The 24,378-nt window shown below is 54.6% G+C and overlaps 1 protein-coding gene across 2 annotated transcripts in view; it reads right to left on the bottom strand.

Moving 5' to 3' along the window:
* Window positions 1-24,378, bottom strand: part of BCR (BCR activator of RhoGEF and GTPase) — a 107,866-nt gene that overhangs the window by 43,696 nt on the left and 39,792 nt on the right. For both annotated transcript variants that reach the window (XM_036993182.2, XM_073223540.1), the window contains exon 2: window positions 5,384-5,550. In XM_036993182.2, coding sequence (XP_036849077.2) covers window positions 5,384-5,550 — 167 coding nt within the window. The remainder of the gene's footprint in view (window positions 1-5,383; window positions 5,551-24,378) is intronic.

The raw sequence follows: 24,378 nt of genomic DNA, 5'->3' as shown, positions 1-24,378 counted from the left end.
GGGTGGAGGTGAAGGGCAAGGCAGGCCCCTCCAGCTGCAGCCACCCACCCCCCCTCCAGCTGCAGCCACCCACCCCCACTCCTGGTGTCCTAAGGAACAATCCTGCTACTGTGCGCGCAGGGCGGCGGAACCCCACCCAGCACGAGACGCCGGTGCGCACGGGTGGCAGGGCAGAGTCTCACTCCCACCCACACCATCTGGAAAGCTGGGAGGAAAAAGTGTTCGCAGGAAGGCGCCGCCGAGAGTCAGGCTCTCCCTGTTCCGGAGGGCGTGGTCAGCAGGAGGGAATGTCTGGGCCGGATCGTTCTGGGCAGGGGAGAAGACAGGAGGGGCGGCCCCTCTCCTAGGGCTGAATCTTCTCCTCAACCTCAGAATGGTGCCAGCGGCACCAGGCAGGGGTGGCTCAGAAGCCCGCCCACTCCATCATATGGGAGAGAGGGCAGGAGAGATGGCACTGAGACGGGAAAGCAAAGGGCAGGGCAGGGACCAGGGTTATTTATAGCCCTGCCTGTGCACGCGCCCGTGCTGGGAAGGGCATGTGAATCCTGTCGGGGCCACGGGCCGGGGAGATCACGGTGGGAGCAGGCCCGAGGAAAAGGGCAACGAGAAAGGGAAGGCAGCAAGGGAGACAGAAGGCCTCCTACAGCTGGGGGTGGGGGAGGCAGGGGAGGGAGTAAGGGGCACAGACCTGAGGCTGACAGGGCGGAGAGTGTGACAGTAAGGGAGGGAAAGCTGGCGGTGGTACCCAGACGGACAGACCACCACCTGTCAGCCGTGGGGGCAGCTGAAAGGAAGCGGCAGGAATACGAGGGGTACTCCTTGCCCCCACCGGCAACCCGGGGGGCTAGGTGGGCAGAGTGCAAAGCCTTGGCTGCAAAGGGGTAGGCCGCTCCGGGCTGGGAGCCGGCAGCCGGCACAGCTGCTCTCTTCCTCTCTGGGCAGGGGCTGGGCCTCCATTAGCCACCACGCGGGACAGCGTCCTGGAGCCCAGCCAGCAGAGGGCAGTGGCGGGGCACTCCTGCAGCCCCCGTCCTCCCAACACAGTCAAGCACAGGGGGCAGGCGGTACATTTTCTGTGCCCTCCCCCTAGTGAAGCCACCCGGGAGGGCTCTCAGGAAAGAACAGCACAAGGGGGGCTGGCACCACACACCTGGTGTCCCCAACTCCACAGGGAGGACAGGCAAGGGCAAACATGGTCTCCATTTCAGTCAGGACCCCCAGCTGGCTGACGCAGCCACGCTGCCCCCGCTGCCCAGAGCAGAGCCTCCCTGGGGAAGCACAGAGGCCTGACGGGTGCGCCCGTGAGAGCATGAGTTCGTGGATGCTCAGGTAAAAGCACAAGTCAAGGGCTGTAATTTCTGTTCCAGGGACACACTTGCTGAGCATAGGGATGGCCACCAGCAAAGTAATAAAGCAGGCCTGCTTCACACAATCCTGAGCCAGTTTTTAGTTCCCCAGGGAAAATGCAGATCTGACTTCAGAGTTGTGGTGAGCAATGTATGCATTTACCCTGTCTGCCTTCTGAATACAAAAAGCAAAAAAACAAGAAACCCGAGTGTCTCTGAGCCCCACCTGCAGAGGCAGCACCTGGGCACAGCCACTACGCATACGCAGCAGCAGCAGCTGGACCCAGGTGCACGGGCTTTCCAGGTGCCACCTGCCCACAAGGGGCCCCAGGCCGGAGGTTCCATCCAGCTCTGCCACTTGCTGAAGGGCTCCTGAACATGAGGCATGGGCTGCGGTCCTGTCAGACCCTCCTTTTGGAGGCCCAGTGTCTCTGGCCCTGCCCCTTGCTAGTACCCTGGGGACTGGGCCCAGCAGGTCACTGTGGGGACCAAAGTCACACTGCATGTCACAAAGCATAGAGCCTGCTGGGCAGGGGCCACTTGACCATGTCAGCTCCCCTCTCAGGGCCTTGCCTACAAACGAATGGGTGGGACACTGCCAGGACACTTGAGGACCCCAGGAAGGACTGACCAGGCAGACCGTGAGCCCTGAGCCTCCCCTAGTCCCAGGATGACAGCTGGGGGTGATGCCTGTACCCTCACGCCTTTCCCTGATGCCTCTCCAGGCAGGTCACTCGCTAGCCTGCAGCTCTGGCCCGGCCTCCCGGGAGTGCCCACCACACTGCCTTGCTCCCTCTGGGTGCAGTGCCAGCTTTGCCCTCCCAGGGGAGAGGGGCAGTGCCGCTGAAATGGCCTGCACAGAGACTGCCCTTCTTCCAGTGACTCCAAGAGACTTACTAACACGCATACTTGCTTGGCCTTGAAGAGATGGGAGGATGTGTACCTGCTGGCCCTTGCCTAGGACAACCTGTCCTCTCCTGGGGCTTCTCCTGGGGGTAGCAGTCACGGATCAAGGGGGAAATGCAGACACCTTGGTCAAGACCAGAGGCACCTCTAAGCATGTCCAGAGATGAAGAATGTCATGGACCCTCAGGGCTGGGAGGGAGCCTTGGTCACTGCCAAGATCCGCCCAACGAAGCCACCGGAGTCCTTCTCACAGGGGTCCGGACAGGGGAGTGCCTGGCCTCTGCCGACTCTTTAGCTACCACTGGGGGCAGCTGTTCATGGAACAGACACGCAACCCAGAAGTTCACTGAGCCTCTTCCTCGCCATGGAGCCCCCAGGAGGGCTCCTCTGGCAGCCGCGTAGCCCAAAGGCCTCAAGTTTGGCACAAGGGGACAAGTGCCCTCCAGGAGGGGGGCACGAGCCGAGAGCCCCTCCCTCGAAGCCGCTTGGATCGGACACCTCAGGTCTCAAGACCACCACGCCTCCTGTGGGCTCTAGAATGTGACAGGCTTGTCTTCTTCACACCAAAACTTGAAAACAAAAGAAGGAAAGTCTCATTTCCCAGCTGGCAGGGAAACCAGAGGCCAAGCTGTACCCGCGCCTGGGACTCCAAGCCCCTCGCCAAAGGGTTTCTAGAACACAACTCCACAGCCCGATCAAATTCCCATTTTACTATCTCACACCCACTAGGATGGTTACTGTCAAAAAAAAAACAGAACAAGTGCTGGTGAGGGTGTGGGGAAATTGGAGCCCTTGTGCACTGCTGGTGGGAATATATGGGGCAGCCTCTGTAGAAAACAGTATATAAGGTCCTCAAAAATTTAAACATAGAATTTTCATGTGACCCAATAATTATATATCCTTATATACCCAAAATAACTGAAAGCAGGGTCTTGAACAGGGATCTGTACCCCCATGTTGCTAGCAGCATTATTTCATTGACAGCTGAAATGCAGAAGCCACCTATGTGTCCACCAACCAATGCTGATTAGCGTAATGTGGCCCATCCATACAATGGAATATCATTCACCCTTAAAAAGTAGACATTCTGAAATATGTTACAACATAGATGAACCTTGAGGGAATTATTGTTAGGGAAATGAGTCAGACACAAAAAGACAAATATTGTATGATTCCACTTACATAGTAGCCACAATAAGACAAAGGTGAATGGTGGCTGCCAGGGGCTGGGGGGAGAGGGACTGGGGAGTTACTGTGTAATAGTTCTAGCGTTTCATGTCTATAAGATGGAAAGAGCTGTTGGGCTAGATGGTGGGGATGGCAGCACAATAATGTGCATGTATTTAATACCAATGACCTGTACACTTAAAAATGATTAAGATGGTAAACGTTATGTATATTTTAACACAATTAAAAAAAAAAAGAAAAATTCCCATCTTTATCCAGACACTTTCTGACACCTGCTCTGGGCCAGGTGGTGGGCTTGGGATCGGAGACCCCAGCCCTCCAAGCACAGATGTGCAGCCTCTTGCCATGCGTGTCATGTGAGAAATGTCTCTGGGTTCCGTGGGGGCCGTGGGAGGGAGTGGGCAGGATCTGGACAGTCTCCATAGCAATGCGCCCTTGAACTGGGGGCTAAAGGTGAGGATCTGAGGGCAGGAGCTCGGTGGGGGTGGACAAACAAACCTCAGGGGGCTGGGGCCCTGGGAGAGCAGACCAGCTGCCTTGAGTGGCCAGGGGAGCAAGGTCATGGCTGGTGGCAACAGCCCTCAGGGATGATGGATGGACAGCCACCACCCATGCCAGGTTCTGGACTCAGACTACTCATTAGGGGCCGTGAAGACCCTTGTCTATACCAAAGGCAAGAGGCGAGGGCGTGCACCAAGAAAGGCAGGGGAGTCCAGGGAAAGACCATAAACTGAGGAATCAGGAAGGTTTACAATTGTAGTTGTATGGCCTGAGTAAGTTACTCTGCCTCTCGGAACCTCGGTTTCCTAATCTACAAAACGGTGAAACTGGACACCGGAGAAGAAGCTGCATGAGACAGGTATGTGTTACACACTGGCTTCCTTTCCCCACCTCATGTTTCAGAACAAGAAGCCTCCCCAGCCCCATGGTCTTGATCACAGAAGCATAAATAAGCAGTCCTGTAGCTAAGGCGCCAGCAGCGGAGAAGCAACTACAGCGGAAAGATGCGCTTCCAGTGCTGCCTTACAGCAACAGGCAAAGAGATTGCTTCCTCCTGTCTTCAAACCTGGGGTGGACACCCCCAGAAACAAGCTAAGGAGAAGGAGGAAGGTACCCGTGCTCAGGGGCAACAGGACCAGAAGACAGAGACGCGCAACCGCCCTGGGGACAGCGATCTCAGCCCAGGAAGGAGGGAATGCAAGAGGTCAAAGCGGTGCCTGTTCCAAGGCAGGGGATGCACGCCTGGGCCCTAACGCACCTCAGAAGTGCCCTCCGAGCTGTGGCGCAGCTTAGAGCAGTGAGAATGCCAGGCCAGGCTGGCACACAGCTCACGAGGGGCCAGCACAGGAGCCTATGGCAGCCCCAGGGCTTTGTGCCCGTGAGAAAGGGGACAGCCCGGGGGCTTCTCTGTGCCACAGGGCACCTGCTGAATGTGCCGTTGTGCACTAGCCACGTGACCTCAGGGCCTCAGTGCCATCTGTTAATTGAATCTGACAGCAGGATTGTTAATGACAATGAGACCTCAAGAGAAAGACCTTAATGGATGGAGTCATCAGCAGTGCCCCCTACGGTACCAGGGAGCAAGTCTGTAGCACAGGGCAGGAGCCCAGACACGGCCCCCACTCGCACCACCAGGGCCACCTCCCCGGGTCCCACTGGCATAGACAGTGGCATTCTACCTCGGCTCTCTCAGCCTCAGCACATGCTGCTGCTTCCTCCATGCTCACATCTCCAGTTCAACACACCTAGCAGGTGTGCCAGACGGAGGGCTGAGGAAGGAGCCTCCGGTGCCTCTGACTTCCAGCCATCGGCTGCTCCATCACCTACTTGCTACCTGCCCCTGATAAGCAGAGGCACTTCAGGGAGCCTCCAGGAGGAGCACGGCAGGCCTGGAGCCGAGCCCCAGCCCCGTGTACACCTGGCCCACCCACTCTGAGGCTCACCGCTTTGGTGGACTCCAGGGTGTCCCGGCTGCCCCTGGCCTTGCTGCTGAGGTGGGGTGAGGAGGAGGGCGAGTCATCGATATAGGGCAGCCCGTCCTGGTGTTGGCGCTGCTCCTCAGCCCGGTCCGCCGTGCAGCCGTACCCGGGTGGCGTCCCAAATGCTGCATCTGTGTGCAGAGAAGCAGGCTGTGTTAGGGACATGCACGGGGAGGAGGGCTGCCTGCCCAGAGCACCCATGCCCACCTGTCCCAGCAGGCACTAGGCTGATGCTGCCTGTCACCCGAAGGCATGCACCAAGGACCTCAGTACGCTGACTCACCTTCATGACTGACAGGCCAAAGACCACAGGAAGGACAGAGCAGTGGCCAGAGACGATACAACACGGGGTTTTCCAATGCTGTCTGGGGCATGTCCTGGGAGTGGACTTGAGCCATTACAGAAAGGTGGACCCCAAATGCTAGTGCCAAGCTGTCAGGGATGGTCCTTCTACACCCATCCATGTGATGGCCAAGGAGCACAGGTCAGCAGGCCAGCCCAGGGAAAGGGCACCGCAGCCCCTCTCCCCTCCCCAGTCCTGTCTCTCAGCTGACTCTGAGCCCATCTCTCACCTGGCCTGGAGGAATTCCAGGCCACCTCTAGCCGAGTCTGAGTGTCCCTGTGAGGAAAGAGTGGCTTATCCTACAACATGCCCCCTGCAACTGGGGACTGCCCAGGTGCAAGAGTAACACCTCCATCCTAAAGGCAGCGAAGGTAGCTGCGCCCTTCCTCTCCAGCTAAATCATAAAACCTACACTCCTTGGCCTGTCACTGTTCCCAGAATGTTCTAATCCAGCAGACTCCTCACAAGGATGTCAACCCACAAGCCTCCAAGCCTCAGTGGTCAGTTTTCTGCTCCTTTCAAAGGGCGTCTTCACAGCCCATGGGAATCCCGAGGTCTTCCTGGTTGGATTAGGTCACTTTCCCCATGACTCACCTGTAGGAAGCCCCGCCCAAATGTCCCCACCACAGGTGGCCTCTGTGGCACTCATTCACTAGTTTACAACTTCCTCTGCTAAGCACATCCAGGCCAGGTGGGCACAGGGCCACCCACAGGCCTCTGGAGCCGATCCAGAAATTCCAGAGAGGGACCGTTTTTCGTTCTTCCCACGTGGCAGCCAAGAGGAGCTGTGCTTGGAATAAGCAGATGGTCACCTCAGCCTACAACCTCCACCTGAGTCCCAGCTTCCTCACACACTGCTGCCCCACCCACGTTCTCCACCTGTATCCCAGCAGGTCACCTTAGTCCTGGCTACACGTCAGTGTCACCTGGGAAGCTTCAAAAACGTTAATGTAGCCAGCCCAGCATGACCAAGCAAATCAGACTCTCAGGGATGCTGGGGCCCTGGTAGCTGTGAAGGCATCCCAGGGGATTCCAGCAGGCAGCCTGGGCTGAGACCCACTGCACTACCCCGACAGGGTGTCTGGCCCTGAGCTGGCTGCCACGCTGATCCACACCGTGTGCCCAGTGTCAGCACACAGGTGCCGACCACTAAGGCCAGGCCAGGTTCTGTTGATGTGTGTGTCCCCAGGAGGGTCCCAGCAGAGGCTAGTTCTGGGTTAAGAGTAGAAGATGGGGTAAGGGGATCTCAAGAGCTGGGTGGGCTCCTACCGAGTCCCCCAACAAGCTGCAGAGAAGTACCCTGATGTCCTTAAGCCACGGGCCATCACTGTGTTGGTTGTCAATGCTCAGCCCTGCTGGCCTTTGTCTCTAGAAGGATGGAGGTCAGGGCCAAGTTTTACCTCCTCTCCCAAGATTTTTCAAAGCCAGCCACCTGGCCATCACTCAGGATCCCCGAGAACAGCCTGGGAGGGTTTAAACGTATTAAAAAACACAAAGCCCTCTTCATGCAGAACTCTGACGCTGCATCCCGCCCAAAAACTGGGTCTGACTGCAGCTAACACATCCCTTTGGGAAGTCACAGATTTAAAAAATAAAGTAGGACGAACAGAGGTCTTCCTGTCCACTCAACACCCATGGGGCGAACCCTCTGTCACAGCAGACCCTACTGGAAACCTGCCCACCAGAGGAGCTGCTTCCAAAGGCAGCCCGGGCCCCACAGCAAGGCTTCAGCTGCCAGCTGTCTTCCTCCCGGGGAGCCTCACTGGTTTCCCTGGGCCCCAGGCATCTCTGCTCCACTTCTGCACCCCAGGGTGCCCCTCCAGGTGGGGTGCATGGCTCTGAGGGCCATGGGTGAATTCCTCAGAAGCAAGGTTCTGGTCCTCCAGGGGTTACTACCTACCCATGAGGGTTAGTGCAGGTCACATGAGCCGTCCACCACACAGTTTTCCTGACTTTAAAATCAGGCACCTGAACAGGACAATCGTTACAGGCCCAGTCAACTCTAGCATGAGCCTGTCAGTCATTCTCAGGGTGGGAGGCCTTGCCTTCTGACCTCCTGACCCCACCTCCTCCAAAGTTTCCTCATGCTGCTCCCCACTCGTCCCCTGGACCCGGCTTTCACGTCCACTCAGAATTCGTAGCATGCACACGTCCCCTCTCTAAGGAACTTTAAACTGCTTTTTTGTTTTTAAAACAATCTTTTAACAAGTCAACATATTCTTCAGCACCTGTTAGAGCAGCCTTTATGCCAGTGCCACCACCTGATTTCCAGGCCTGTGACTACTCTGAGTTCACGTCCAAGGTCAAAGCAACACCCAGGAAGAATTTCAGGGGCTGACTCGGGGCTCCAGCGCTCACTCCAGAAGTGTGTGAGTTCACGTTTGTGAGAGAACACACTGGCTTAGCAACATCCTGGCTAAAACCCAGGGCAGAAGCAAGGACCCAGCGAGGGTTAGCTGCCCAGTGTCAAGCACGACCACTGATGCCAATGTGGATACTTCACTTCCACCAAGTGAGCCTAAGGGACCAGGTTTCACAGGCAGACCCAAGTGAGCATCTGGACCAGCCATTTCCCTCTCTGCTCACACTTCTTCAAGTTCCTGTCTCAGCAACTGATGCTTTTAAGTCTGGGTCCCTGATGACCAGGTGGCCTGCTGCATTCTGAGGGCTTCAGCTCACTGTCCCAGCTAATCCAGGCGCTGTGTGTGGATTCCCCGAGCTTGTGCTGATACAAAGGTGATGGGGGCAGGGAGGAACGCCGTTCATTCCCTTGTCCCTCATTCTGTGTGGCACACAGGGACCCACCTGTGCCTCTCACTGCAGCTTGTCCCATCTGAGGTCCCCACACTGCCTCTTGAGCATGAACTGCATTAACAGGGGATTGTGGAAGCTGCCATCTCCCAAGAACCAGAGCAAAGCGAGAGGCCTTGCTCTCCCTTCCTCTGCCGGGAACACCCAGTGGGGAGCCCTCTCTGGGCCTGTCACCTCACAGGACTGGGGACCTGGTGGCCGCAGCAGCTGGGCACTTCCTGCAGTTCCCCCAAAGCTGAAACCAAACACAGGAAAGCAACAGTGGGGTGGGGGCCTGGGACCCCACAGCTACAGGAGGCTCCAAGAGATGAGGGCAGAGCCACTGAAGAGTTAATGAGTGGGGGTGGGAGGGCAGACATCTGCTGGCTTTGCATAGAAAGGAGATGTACACCGTGACATTCGGTGAAGTCAGAAATCCCCTCCTCTCCAGGCAAGCTGCTTTAGCAGCATCCCAGAGCCCTGCAGATCTAAAATCTCATCTTTGATGCAAGAAAAAATGACTTCCACCCTCAAAAGTAGGAGGAATAAGTCCTGGTTAGGGGTGGTCCCAGTCGGCCCAGGTCACAGGACTTCTAACACCTTAAGGACAACACTGGTTTAAAAAAAAAATCCTTCAAAAAAATTAGACATATAATTACTATATGACTCAGCAATTCCACTTCTGGGTATATGCTCAAAAGAATTGAAATCAGGTACTTGAATGGATATTTGCACACCCACATTCATAGCAGCACTATTCAGCATAGCCAGATGGTGGACACAGCCCAAGTGTCCATGGAGGGATGAATGGATAAATAAAATGTGGTCCATCCATCCAATGAGTATTACTCAGCCTTAAAAAGGAAGGGCATTCTGACAAGCTGCAACACGATGGACCCTGAGGACGGGCCAGACACAAAAGGCCAACTTTACTGTAGGATTCTACTTATATGAGGCATGTGGAGTAGTCAGGTTCATAGCCACAAAAGGTAGAATGGTGGGTGCCAGGAGCTGGGGGAGGGAAAATGGGGAGTTACTGTTGAATGGGGACAGAGTTTCAGCTTTGCAAGATGACAAAGTTCTGGAGATGGATGGCAGTGATGGCTGTACAATTCAAATGGGCTTAATGCCAATGACTACACTTAAAAGTAGTGAAAATGTTCCATTGTATGTTAATAACATACCACAAGCACAAATTCCTAAGGTTCCTGCAGCCAGTGCAATGCTGGACTGGCTGTGTCAGGGAGGGCATAAGGGGGCTTCCCTGCACCCACATGCACAGACCCCCAACTTCTCAGCAGTATGCTCCTTGAGTTGATGACAGTAGGCTGGGTGATGGCCACCAGGCTTCATTTTATTCTTCTGAGTATTTATTTAATAATGGCAACAATAAAGGAAAGCCTTGTGCATGCTAAAGAACCCAGACCAGTCAAACTGGCAGCCACATGTGGTTCTGAACCATCCTTCTCCTCTTACATTCACCCACCACCTTTTCCGGCTGCTTCCCTGCCCACCCAGGCTGGATGAGATCCCTGCTGGCTGATTTTCTGAGGGTCGGAGGAGAACCAGCCCATCACAGGTCACACCCAGTGCTGGAGCAGGACACCTCAGGGGTGACAGCGCGTCTAGGCCTGCAGCCCAGTGGCCGCTGCCCTCCCTGCTCTCAGAGGGTCAGGCACCTGCCTTCAAAGCACAAGCTGCCCTCAGATCAGCCTCGGTCCTATGAGGCCCCAACAGCCAGTCTGCTGTCTGTTCTCCAAGCCTTGGTTCAAACAGCTCCAGCAGCTTTCAACGGCCCGCCCCCCTTTCTGCCAGGCCCAGCGGGGACCCCTGCTGCAAAAGCTCCCATGACATGCGTGCAGAACCAAGCCTGGGCCACCAGCCACATGTCTCCTCGTAGCAGCCAAGCCAGGGAGGACCTCCCAGACCCAGCGTGCTTGCAGGGTGCCCAGATCCTGCCTTCAGTTGCCTGGATGCCACCAGATGTGCAGGGAGGGCTCCAGGATCTCTGCTCCTGAACCGCCCTCTGGCCAACACCCCCCTGAGTGAGAGCTGGAGTGAGCCTTCAGGTGGAACAAAGGTTATGCCCTCAGCCCTCCCCACCCAGAACACGAGGGCCAGGGGAGCGGCTTTAGGATACACAGGCAGGGTCAAGAGAAAAGGAGATGGGACAAGGGAACTTGGGTGGGGGTGGCAGGAACTCAGGAATACCATTGGCAGGGTGGTCTCCTGTCCCTGTTTACACTGTCAGCAGATGGCTGGGCTGTATTTACTCACAAAGGTAAAAGCGGATCAAACACCATCTTCCTTCTGGTGGCTAGGCCAGCTGCGGTGGGGAGGTCTCTGCAGAGGCACGTATGGGGCCCCACCCCATCACATCTGGAGAAGCCTCTTTCCCCGTCTCCTCCCCTCCATTTCGCCTTGCACCCTCTCCTAGGTCACAGGCAAATGGCAGAGTGGTGATGGCGCTGTAAGACTGGTTACTTTTACAGTAGCAGCTTGCATCCCTTGGGGGGCCTGCCAGGTAGGCATCACCCCTCCAGGATAGAGGCCCAGAAAACCGCAGCTGAGACAGAGAAGTTCAGGTCTTATTGAAGGGCCCACCGGTTGGAGCTGGCTCTGCACCCCACACTCATACACAGTCTCTAGCCTTCCCCCCACTGCCGCCCTGTGCAATTCTCTCTGCAGGATGGACCTCAGGTCCTGGAGCTCAGCCTCCAAAGGTGGCTCCTTCCCAGGGCAACAGAACCCTGCGCACAGTCAGGGAATAGCTGCTGTGCTTCAGAGAACTGAGTTTCCCAAACAGTGGGAAAGTGTCAAATCTTTGAAAGAGCAACTAGGTATTTTTGCAAATTACCCTCTACCTTTTGCCGGGAACCTCCTCTGGGCTGGACATGCTGATCACACACACGTCATCTCCTTGAACCCGCCCTGCCTCCCTGAGTGGGCAGGAACTTCTGGATGCCCATTTTTCAGACAAGGGAACTGAGTCTCTGAGAGAGGAACAGAGAGCCTGACACACCCAGGTCCACCTATGTGAACTGTGTCTGTCACCTTCCGCCACTTTTCAAAGAGAAGACACTTCTAAAAGGGGAGGCTGATATCCGTACGACCCAGCAATTCCCCTCTTGGGTACGTAACTAAAAGACTGAGAGTAAGTGTTCAACCCAAAACTTGTGCCAGAACATTCAAGCAGCAATTATTCACAACAGCTGAAAGGTGAAACAACTCCAATGTCTATCAACAGACGAATGGATAACAAACTGTAGGATATCTAAACAATGGACTATTACCTGGCCTTAACACAGAATGAAGCTCTCACATGTATGAACCTCAAAAAACTACAGAGCAAAGAAGCCAGAAACAAAAGACCACATATTGCTTGATTCCATTTACATGAAATGTCCAGAATAGACTCATATGCACGGAGGCAGAAAGGAAATACTGCATATTGGGCCTCCTTATGGGGGGCCGGGAGTGTTTTGGAACTAAACAGAAGTGCAGGTTGCACATTATGAATATAATCAATGCTACTGAATTGTTCATTTTTAAATGTCTAGTTTTCTGTTAAGTAATTTCACCGAAAAAACAAACAATTCCAAAACCCAAGATCTCTTTTCCTGTCTGAACCAGGAAGCCCAAAACATACTCCAGCTGTTTCCTAAAGATGAAGAGCATCATTTTGGACAGATGCCAGTCCTGCCTGCCACAAGCACCCAGGGCAGCCGGTGGGCACTGCTGTCCGTTCTGGGGCCATCTGCTTGGTCTTGGAGGTTTTCTGCTCTCCCCTCCCCCATCAGGCTGGCAACTGTCTTTTCTTCCACCTACACCAAGTGGGTCAAAATTCTTTGTAAACAAGACTCCCCCAGCCAGTTAGCCACTGCACCCCAGTGAGAGGCCCGTCGTCAGAACCTCTGGTTTCGTGAGGGGCACAGGGAGCACCCCTGGATCCTGGGGGCTGCTCAGCCCTCCCTCATGCTGCCACCTGACAGTGACATTGCCAGGCCAGCAGGGAAAGTCCCAGCTTCCCAGGCAGACGTCACAGTCCAGACCAGCGTGTGGCACACAGAAGGCCCTGAGGCTAGTCAAGTCCCCAGGACAGACTGGAAAATGCTATTCGGGAAGGGCCTGAACCTGCCCACCTGGCCTGACAGGCAGGCAGCCCTAAGTGCCCCGAAAGAGGCTAAGCTCTCTGGGAGAAGGTAGGCTGACCAATACAACAGTTCTTGCAGCTCTTCCTACTCGGGGTTTGGGTTCCAGCTACCTGGAGGCTGAATCACCAGAAGGTCAACTTTGCGGGGACTTTTAGCACTAAAGACTGAGTGCCCCAGAGTGGGGAGATAAGGACCCCCAGTCAGTGCCCAGAAAGCTGGTAAAGGTGCTGCTTCTGTCTCCAAGGACCCACCTGGACCTAAAGCTCCTAGATTCTTGGGGAGGGAATAGCATTAATGCTCTGGCCTAGGGCTGGGACCAGCTGGTGCCAGGGCGGGGCAGGCAGACGCTGGAACACCAGCTGGAGAGAGCGCCCTCAGCCACCAGATGGTGTAACTGTTACTCTTGGGCACCATCCTGACTCTGCAACAATAGGATTCAGAAAGATTTCTTAGAGGCCTTTGGCCTCAATCAAACGAATGTATTTATTGAGCAGCCAATATTCAGCCAAGATGTACAGTACCCGACTCACATGGGATACCATGCTGGGCACATGATGGTGAGCACCACAGACCCAGCCCCAACCTCCAGGAGCCAGCAGAACCCCAGGAATCACAGGACATGTGTCTCACGGCAAGGCCTCCAACAAGGGGCAGCCAGACCCTCAGGCAGGGTGGCAGAGACCATCTCCCCACCAAGTGACCCCAGAGCCAAGCTAGTGGGGTGAGTGTGGCAGACACTGCCCCTCCACTCCAGGAACAAAGGTGGGAAGGACACTATGTAGTGCGGTGAATGGTAGCCCCCAAACCACAAAATGGAATATGACACAGCCTTAAAAAGAAGTTCTGTAATATGCAACAACATGGATGAACCTTGAGGATATTGTGCCAAGTGAAATAAGCCAGTCACAGAAAGACAAATACTTCGTGATTCCATTTATATGAATACATTAGTTTGCTAGGCCACAGACCGAGTGGCTTAAACTACAGGTATCTATTTCCTCACAGTTCTGGATTCCAGAAGCCCGAGATCAGGACGCCTGCATGGTCAGGTTCTGGCGAGAGCTCTTTTCCTGGCTTGCAGATGGACATGTTCTTGCTGTTCGCGCCCGTGGCACTGCCCTGGTGCATGTTCATGGAGAGAGAGCACTGGCTCTCTGGTGTCTCTCCCTATAGGGGCACTGACCCCATGGCGAGGGCCCCACCCTCAGGACCCTCTCTCCCAAAGGCCCCATCTACAGTATCACATTGGGAACCAGGGCTTCAACACATGGATTTTGGTGGGGACACAGAAACACTCAGTCCAGGGCCTAAGAGGGCTCTAGAACAGGCAGATGCACAGAGACGGAAAGTAGAGTGGGGGCTGAGAGAGGGAGGGCAAGGAGTTACCACTCACCAGGTAGAATCTGTGTTTGAGTCAACTAAAAATTCTGGAGGTGGATGATGTGGTGGCTGCACAACAATGTGAATGCACGTAATGCCACTGAGCTGTACACTTACAAATGCTTTAACACAGTAAATTGCATGTTATGTGTATCTTTAACTTAAACTAATAATCAGCCATGTTTGGAAATTTAAACAAAGTACAATGTTATAGGCTGAATTCTGTCCCCCAGAAACTTACATGTTGAAATCCTAACCCCACTACATCTGAATGTGACCTTATTTGGAGACAGGGTATTTACCAAGATAAAATGAGGTCACTAGGTTGGGCCCTAATCCAAACGACCATGTCCTTGTAAAAAAAGGGAAATCTGGAGCTAGGCTGGCACGTGGAGAGAATGCTACGTGAACATGAAGACAGCCACCTCTTGAGCCAACGACAGAGGCCAGGAATGGATTCTCCCTCACAGCCCTAGAGGGAACCAACTCGGCCTCCACCTCAGTCCCAGACTTCTACTAGCCTCCAGAACTGGGACGTGTAAATGTCTATTGCTAAGACCCCAATTTTGCAATTCTTTGTTTTGCAGCCCTAGCCCATGAATAGGTACATTAACCACGGAGATCAGAAGGCAATGCTGAGGAGCTGTTTCACCCAAGGTCCCCAGGAGGAATGATTCACCTGCTTATTCAGCCAGTCAGCTGCAGCCACCCAGAGGCTGTCCACACTCGGAGTGGGCCCTCAGCACCTCCACGTGCAGGACTCAGCAGAGAAGGGAACCCCTGGGCCCCACAGGGTCAGAGGACAACAGCCCAGCCGTGGGCCTCACATCCTGGGCTTTGCACCCTGTAGCCACACAATGCGGCCATGCCCTCCTGGATTCTCCTTTACCAGCACTGCTCCCGCCCAGCAGTCTAGTGTTTTATTATGGCAGCTCCCCTTTATCCTCGATTGATTCCAACACCCAGGTCTTGTCTGCAGAGGAATGCGTGAGGAGGTGGGCCAATGGTGAGCTGGAGACTCCCTGCCTGTCCACCCGTATTCTTGCCCTGGAGAAGCATAGCCCTGGCTCAGGCCTGTGGGCTCGCCTGCAGATCTCACCCCTGCCCTAGTCCTCGGTCACCCCCATCTAGACTGCTCCTGGCAAGTCACTGCCTTGCAGGCACACAGAGGGGATGGCACTGAGTTGGGGGCTCTGAGACATCCTGGGGGCAACACACAGCAGCAGCAGGTCCTGGCCAGGTATACGACCTTGAATCCTCACACCTCTGCAAGGGTGCCACTGGCATCTTGTTTTACAGACGGTAGTGACGGCTTGGAAGTGACAGCAACATGGCCTGAGCCCCACAGCTGGCAAGGTGAGAACAGGGATCCACACAGGCAGGGCTGCCCAGCTGAGGCCACCTCCTGAAGGCTCTCAGAATTTAGCCACACTCTGAACTGGATCCCCAACTTCAGGCCTTTGGGGAGCTGGGTTGGAAGCAGGTGATGTTTTGTATTCTGCACCGGAATCTGAGATGAACCAGATGTCAAAGTGAAGAACAGACCAGGAGGCAGCAGGGTCTGGAAGTCTAGGCCAGACTGGATTTCCCCCTGGGAAACCTCTGTGCACATGAGTAAAGTGGCCAGGAACTCACCCACCCCTGACTTACATATTCGGAGAAGGGAACAGAATTCCTCCGTTCCCAGCCTCCCCTGCCCAACCTCCAGGGCCTTTTACAATAATCCTTGAAAAAAAGACAATAAACAAACTGGGATCACCTCGGCCCCCAGAAGCTTGTTTCATCTCCCAATGTTCCCAACAGTGAAACGGGGATAATGACACTCCACCCACACACCCTGAGGGGGTGACGGGCAGGCCACCATTCCCCTGCTAAGGGGAGGAAGCGTCCAGGAGCATAAGCGTCATTTATAATAATTATTGGAAGCCTGGGCCATTCATGTGGTCCGACCTGTGGGAGGACTGTATCACTCTGTTCCAGAGAAGTACCTATTTCCTCTCGCCTGACTTCTGGTATACTGAGCATTACCCTCCATCTGTGTGCGAGGCTGAGGGCTCCCCTTTGGGAAACACAGAGGTGCCCACGTGCTCCAGGATACGGGGAACATATTCCCCACAGCCAGGAGCCACACGACAGCAGGGCCTGTGGCACCTACTGGGTCTCAGGCCACGTGGGTCACAGGGCGACCCTGGCACAGTGATCTCATCTGTCTGGCCCTCCAGGGCCCCAAATGCTAGCCCCACTCTGCCCTTCTCAGCAGCCCAAAGCTGGTCCTCCAGGAAGGCCATGACCTTCCGCTGCCCCAGAGGGGAGCACAGTGCTCTGGTGCAGCAAGAATCAGCAGGAGGGCAGCTTTCCCCACTCCCTGGGGGCCTCAGTCTGCAGGCCACAGGGTCTCTGTGGAGCACAAGGTCTCCGAAACAGCTGAGGAGCCAGGCGGAAAACAAGCTGGCGAGGATCTCGGTACAGATGTAAGAGGAGACGGAGGACTAGCCTCAGCTCTTGACCTGAAACTCGAAACTGCCATGTGGGAATTACCACCTGCAGCGATAATCCTCACTGAGTTGTCATCGCAGTGTGACAGCCTTGTCCAGGCTGCACGCTCACCCTCCAGTCAGCTCAGGAACCAGGCCCAGCTCCCCTCTAGCGTCCCCCAGCCTGTGAAGAGATGGGATTCACGTACTTGGGGTGCCCCCTGCTCAGGGATCCATCTCTGCCACCCAGTCAGGAGAGTCGGTCCCAGTGGGAGGGTCTGGGGTATGCTCGGTTCCTAAGGCACCTTTCGGGAAGAGTGAGTCATCCAGAGAGAGACCCAACTCAGGAGAGGGGCAGTGTGGACCACACACTGCACAAGGTCCTGCTCCCACCAGACACAGACCTACCAGGAAGAGGCCCATGGTGAAGCTGGCACCTCTCTCAGGTACTGTTAAAGGCACAGAAGTTGAGCTCAGACTTCCCGGACAGATCTGCAGAGAACAAGGCCGATTTTGCTTCTTGTGACCTTGATCACAGCCCACCGCCTAAGGTCCCATGCCAGAGTGGGCACCACCATCCCCCCAGCAGGAGAGCAGCGGGGTTCCAGTCAGCTTACACACTCAGGACGGCGTCTGGCACAAAGCAGGCATCTAACAGGTGTCAGCCCCTCTCAGTCTTCGAGAAAGAACCCCCAACGGCTTACGCCCAGGGCCTGGGCCCACTGCGTCCTCCCAGTGGAGTGTCTGCTGTCTCCCTGAAGCCAGTCTCAGCTGCGCAGCTGTGGGTTTCCCTGTTACTGCCTTAATGCAGTCTGCGGCGTACTCCGCTCTGCTCTCAGCCTGAGGGTAGGAAATGTCACTAGAAAAGCCGTGGGCAATCTGAACATTGGCCGGTCTGCTTGGAAGCTGGACCCAGACCACCTCAGAGCCCCGGCTTTCTCCCACCGCTTCCACAGAGGCCGTGTGAGTCAGCAATGCAGACAAACAATCCCTAGCTCTTATCCTGCTCTGCCCTCCAGCGCCATTGTGCTGTAGGGGGGAGACGAGGGGGTGGAGACAGCCATGGGGTTCCCAGGGCACATGGAAGCAGATGGCAGGGGCTCAAGGAACCTGTCTGGAGAGAGCGGCTTTTCTGTAGAGGATGTAAGAACAGAAGCGCTCCGGCAGGGTGCTTGGGCTGGCTGGTGCCTAGAAGGGCAGCAGGCAGAAGCCCTGAGCCGGGGTAGCAAGCCACCATCCCCACCGGCCCGGGAGAGTCAGCCCCACTGGCACAGCCCGTTGGCTAGAGGAGGAGGCACTGACATGCCCTTGCCTGAAAAATCCTACAGGTACACTCGCTGTTTCCCAGGTCGCCCTTAATTGGAGGCACTTGCTCAGTTTACACCCAGCAATCCAACCCAAAGGGCAGGGTGGAGACACAGCTGCTTTCAGGGACTCCTGAGCCGGGAGAAGACCCACAAGGTGGACAGGAAGTGACCTCTATCCTCAGGCCCACTCTGGTTTTCACCCCCACTGTGGCTGAGAAATCAGGAGCGCCCGCTGCACCACAGCAGAGCCGGGGAAGGCCCGGCCGACTGCCCGGGCCCCCTCCTCAGCGGTGGTCAGGCTGTGTCCACATAGCTGTAGCACACCCCCTGCGCTGTTCTACCAGGTTTCCGGCTTCCCTGGGTGCATGGCCCTGCAGCCTGTGCTGCCTGGGGCTCCCGCACAGGCCCCATCAGCCCTTGCAGCTGGACTGGGCCCCTTGCTGTTCCACCCCGGGTGGAGACTCACACCTCTCCATCCAGATGGCGCCCTGGGCCTCTGAAGTCCGCCAACTTTTCACAGCGTGCTGCCACAATGACCCCTGCCCCTGGTCTTCACCCCATGCCCACCAGGGGACACTCCCAGGTTCTTTCTCCCACTCACTGTGTGTAAGAGCTCCTGAACTTCCCATCCACTTTACGACCCACGTCCAGAGGCCAGAGCCTTCCTCGAGTACGCATAAACTCAGGAAGGCCCTGTGTCCCATTGCCCCTCAGGCCACTGGCCACCCAGGGACCATTTGCAGAAGCACTGTTGCCCACCTCACTGCCTCAACACTTGATGCCACCCCAGGGCCCAGATCAAAAGAAACAGACACCATCCATACACAGAACCAGCAGCACCTGGGAGGCTGGGAAACGTGACCCTAAAGGCCCTTCTCTCTAAGCTGATAAGGCACCTACTCCAACTTCCGTTCACTCTCTAGAGGACCCATCTGTGCCCGGGTCTCTCTAAAATGCCCACACAGACACTGCACAGCTGACAGCCATCCGGAGGACTCAGCCTGAGTTTCAGAACATCTGAAGGGTGTGTGGGTTGAGCACATTTGTGAGTCACAAAAACTGTAAGTGATTTTCTGGGTCAGTGACAGCCGGGAGAGCCTCGAACATCTGCCCCCACGTGTCTGTGGCCCAACAACTGACTTTCTGCAAGACCCTGGATGGTGCACCTCCAGCAGCAGGCAAAGGCCACAGGGAAGGGAAACACTGACAGAGAGGGGAGAGGGATGCTAAGGGGCCAGGTGCCCACCACATGCTCACAGGGAGCCAGCACTTCACAAGCACCCCTGAACTCAAGCCTCATGTTTTGGGAAAGGGGGAGGAAAAGATGGTGATGATGTCTTTTCTGTTTCCAAACAAGAACAGCCTGTCACCACCAGGCGGACTGCTGCAGGCTGCCTCTGCCAGGATCAGGGCCGGCAGGAGCAGTGTGGGGACGCTGCCAGAGCCCCAAGCCCACATGGGCTGCTGGGAAGCACGTGCGGGAACTGAGGTCCAAGCAGGCAGGCATGTGGGCCCTCGGGAGGCTCTGAAGCAGATGCCCTGCTCTGCTGGGGGCCCTGCCGGGAGACACCATGGGCGTGCAGGAGATGCAATCAAGGAGCAGAGGGACCCGAGAAGGGAGATTTCCCACTGGACCCCAACAGTCCAGAGTGATTATACTCTCTGAAGTTCCGGACCCGAGTTCTCTTCCATGTGAGCAAATTTCTGTCCCTCGACTTTCTCCTCCTTCTTCAGAGAAGTGTGTCTGTGTGTGTGCAGGTGTGTGCCCACGGGTGAGGCACATGCACCCACCCCTAGGCTGGCAGCTCCCAATCACCTATGCCGAACAGCAGAGAGACTCCCTGGCCTGGCCCCATGGCACCAGGCCTTCTAAACGAAGGCCTCCAGACACCCACATGATGCAGCCCCGCTTGCAGGCCCTCTCACCGGCCACCTCTTCCAGAGGCTGAGGCAGGGCGGGGCCGCCCGTGCCCACAGGTACATCAGGCGGGCTCGCTGCTGACTGGCTACAGGGACAGAGGCTGGCAGTAGCCGAGCTGGGCTGGAACCTTGATCCTGGTTGGGGGCCATCTGCCCCTAGACTGCCTCTCCAGGTGGCAGGACCCACCATCCTAGTGCCGGCTGTGCCCGAGCTGCTGGCTCGGGGCAGAACTTAGATGCTGGGCAGCACAGACCTTGGCTTGAACCCAGCCCACCACTGCCCAGCTGGGTGACCTTGGGTGACCTTGGCAAGTTACTTCATCTCTCTGGGCCCCAAGTTTCTAAAAAAGAAGATCTGGCCGGTCAACCAGCTGGCGCACCCTGAGGAAGAGGCGCCAGGCACTGAGCTCAGCACAGACAGCCCCCAGGAGGGCACCTGTCCAGGGGCACTAGGGGCCCTCGGTCCTGTCGCCCAGCTGGGCCAGGGGCTCTGAAATCAGCAGCCCTCATCCTTGGCTAAGCACTGACCTTGAGGCTTCCAACAGCCAAGGAGCCAAGAAAGCAGCATAAGATCAGAGAATGATGCTAAGGTCTGAGTTAGTAAGTTGGCAGAGAGGCCCTGGATGTGGGAGGCTGGAGAAATGACACAGCTCAGTTGTCTAAAGAATGAGTGGCCTTCAGACAGGCCGAGGGCACCCTAGGAAGCAGGCAGGCAGGGCAGAGACACGGGGGGACCAGGAAGGGCCAGGAAAGAGGACGGAAGACCCTGAAGACTCGCTTGTCTGGCACTTCCTCCACCTGCAGCTCTAGCCAAGGGTCAATTACTGCTCTGAAAAAGGGGCACAAATGTGGGAGCGTGTGTGGGTGGGGACATAACTCACGGGCCATGTGCTCCATGAGCCCGGCCAGATGGTGCAGGTGGCCCAAGTGTCCAGTAAAGAATGCACGGCACGTTCCTCTGGCTTCCACGCCTGCAGCGGAAGGCGGGCAGGAGGAGCACAGCCAGCTCGGCCTCCACACAGGCGACCCGAGTCCCCCGCCTCTCAACAGCACAGCTCCATCCAGGGCACCTGCTGGTCCCCGTACGCAGGTGGGACAGGGAAATCATCTCAGAAACCATGCCCCCTCCCCTGTTCCTGAGCACCTACGACGTGCTAGGCTTACAGACGTTACGGCTGATCCCAACACAACCCTGTAAGTTCCTGTAATTATTCCCATTGACAAAAGGGAAAACAGACACACAGAGGAACAGTAGCACGCTGGTGGTGCCATCTGCCCTGTCAGATGGTTCCGGAAACGATGCTCCCTGCTCCATCCACGGCCCCCACCCCAGGGAAGCTGGAACCCCACACTATCACGGAGCACACACCACCAAGGAATGCTATGTGTCCGTGACAACTGCATGGGTGGGTGCTCTCGGAAATGACAGCTGCATTTGGGGCCGGGGGGTGGGCTGGTGGGAAGACAGGCCTGGCATGCGGAGAGGGGAGGAAGTTTCTGGGATCTTCCTTCTGGCCAGGAATTCCCGATGTTGCCAAAGGTCTCCATGCATTCTTGGCCTCCCCGTGGAGACTCAGGTGGGAACTTTAATGTGCACATGGCTGTACCTAGCCGGCAAGGACCTCTGAGTCAGGCCAGGAAATCAACAGGAGGGCATGGAGCAGAGCAGGGGCTGGACAAACAAGGGTACACTGCTGAGCATCCCACCGGGAGGGTGCTTCTGTAGCATCACAAACTGAAAGCTGCTCCTGCCTACTGGGGACAGGAGAAGCAAGACCTCAGAGGGCTGGGCCTGAAGCTGCGGGGCGACCAGCCTCTGAGGTCACAGGACAGACCACAGGAAAGTTACTGGGGAAGGCGGAGGTGACCAGCATAGGCCATAACCCTCAGAATGATATCTGAGGATTGCAGTCAATCCCAGGGAGCCCCACCACAGGCAGAAAGAAATTCAGCCGCAGAAGCTTGAACTTGCAGTTCCGGGCGAGGTGGAGAAAGCACACTCCTCAGAACTGACGATTCTGGACAAAACCCCTGAGCCAGCTCTCAGGGACTCTGAGCGGGGAGGGATCTCGGGGCCTGGGGAAACCATGGCAGTGACTTCTCTGAATTTTTGTTTTAAAGTTTACTTCTTTGAGAGCAGTTTTAGGACCACAGCAAAATTTCCTGTATGCCTCCTGCCCACACACATAGCCTCCCCCATTATCAGTCTCCCACACCAGAGTGGTGCATGTGTTAAAACCAACAAATCTACACTGACACGTCATTATCACCCAGAGTCCATAGGTTGCATCAGGGTTCACTCTTGGCATTGCATATTCGACGGATCTGGAGAAATTTATAATGACATGTTCCACCATTACAGTATCATATGGAGCAGCACGGGGTTGTGCTTCCCGCCTCTCCCAGACTGGGCACTACAAAAGGCTAAAACTGCCATAGGCACAGACAGAACAGTCTGTGCTCTCTAGCCAAAGACCCAGGAAGGAGAGAGCCTGGGGGTTAAACCCTCTTGAACTTACCCACCTTGCTCCGGGTGAACACCAGCAAAAACAAGGTGCCCCTTCCCATCCCCACAGACGCAGCAGCAATGGCAGCCCTGTAGGGTAGAGCCCGTGGTCTCCGCACTCCCCACTAGGAGAGCCACCAAAGAAATGGAGCCCTTGCCCTCACTGGCACAATAGCAGTGGGACCTCAGGTGACAGCACAGGGAGAATGGAGCCCTAGCTCCAGCTGAGACAGAGACCCTTGGGAAGCTACGTAGGGAAAATCACAGAGAAGAGACTGCTGGGCTCACCCCAAGCTGCATACGTGCAGCACCAGCTGGACTTAGCACAGCACAGGTTTGGAACACTGGTGAGAGCTGAGACCACAGCCCAGCTTTCACACAGGCCCCTGTGTGGTGCGCAGCAGGGTGGATGGTAGAACTACGGGCCACAGAAAGTGGGCCAAGATGTGTGGTCTGAATCTAACCGGACTGCCTGCCTGCCTGAGTTAAACAACTCAATCAACATCTCTAGACTAAAGAGATTCCAGTCTCATAATATAATATCCAAAATGTCCAGGATACAATCTAAAATTACTGGACAAAGAACCAGGAAACTTAAACAAGTGTCAAGGGAAAATAAAACCAACAAATACCAATCCCAGATGACTCAAATGTTAGAATAATCATAATATGACTTTAGAGCAGATATTATAGCCATGCTCCAAGAAGTAAGAGCAAAGACTCTTGAAACAAATGGAAAGACAGGAGTTCTCAGTAGAGAAACAGAAGATATAAAGATCCAAACAGAATTTTAAAACCAAAAAAAAAAAGAAAAAGAAGCATAAAAAATAATATATAGTTGTTGCAGTAAGTGAGTTAATAAACATAGTGATTAGGATAGGGCAAAAAAATTAATAAATAAAATAATAATAAAAAAATATTAAAAAAATAACAGGTTCAATAGAATGGAGATGATAGTGGAGTCAGTGAAAGTAAAGATTGATCAATGTAAATTATCCAATCAAACAACAGAGATAAAAGAGAGTGGCGAAAAATTGGAACAGAACCTCAAGGATCTGTGGACAACATTAAAAGGTCTAACATTCGTGTCACAGGAGTCCCAGAAAGAGAATATACAGAAAAAATATTTGAAGAAATCAGAGCTGACTACTTTCCAAATTTGGCGAAAAGGTCATAAATTTACAGATCAAGAAATGCAGTGAACTTGCTGGATAAACAAGGAAAACCACAACCAGACATACCATATCAAAGTGCTGAAAACTACAGATAAAGAAAAAAACTTGAAAGAAGCATACTGAAATCTTGAATACAACATATTACATAAAGGAGAACAAGGATGTAAATGACCGCAGATTTCTCATCAGAAACTATGGCAGCAAGAAGAGGGTTAAAAAAATTATGTGCTAAAAGAATTGTCAGCCCATCAAAAATACCCTTCAGGAATGAAGGCAAAATAAAAACCATCTGAGATGAAGGAAAACTAAGACTTAGCTTTTTAAGACCTATTTTCAACTTCTGACCTCTGCAATTTTAAGATAATAAATCTGTACTATTTTTCCTACACTGTTGGTGGGAACATAAACTGGTGTTGCTGCTGTGGAAAGCAGTACGGAGGTTCCTCAAAACACTAAAAATAGAAATACTATTCGACCCAGTAATTCCACTTCTAGGAATTTACCTGGAGAAAACAAAATCCCTGATTTGAAAAGACAGATGCACCCCTATGTTTATCACAGCATTACTTACAATAGCCAAGATATGGAAGCAACCTAAGTGTCCATTAATAGATGAATGGATAAAGATGTGGTACAGATACACAATGGAATGCTATTCAGCCATAAAAAAAGAAAGAAATCCTGCCATTCTCAACAACATGGATAGATTTAGAGGGTATTATGCTGAGGAAATAAGCCAGGTGGAGAAACACAAATACCATATGATTTCTCCTCTTTGTGGAATATAAAAACAAGGCAAAACAAAATGAACAAAACAACAGTAGGCTCATAGACTCTGAGAAGTGACCAGTGGTTACCATGGGGGAGGGGTTGGAGTGGGTGGGTGGGGAGGGTGAGGGGGACAGAGGGG

Source organism: Manis javanica, chromosome 15, assembly GCF_040802235.1.
Source record: "Manis javanica isolate MJ-LG chromosome 15, MJ_LKY, whole genome shotgun sequence".
Classification (NCBI taxonomy): domain Eukaryota; kingdom Metazoa; phylum Chordata; class Mammalia; order Pholidota; family Manidae; genus Manis; species Manis javanica.
Note: the sequence above shows the minus strand (reverse complement) of the source record. Positions and strands in the feature narration are given on the sequence as shown.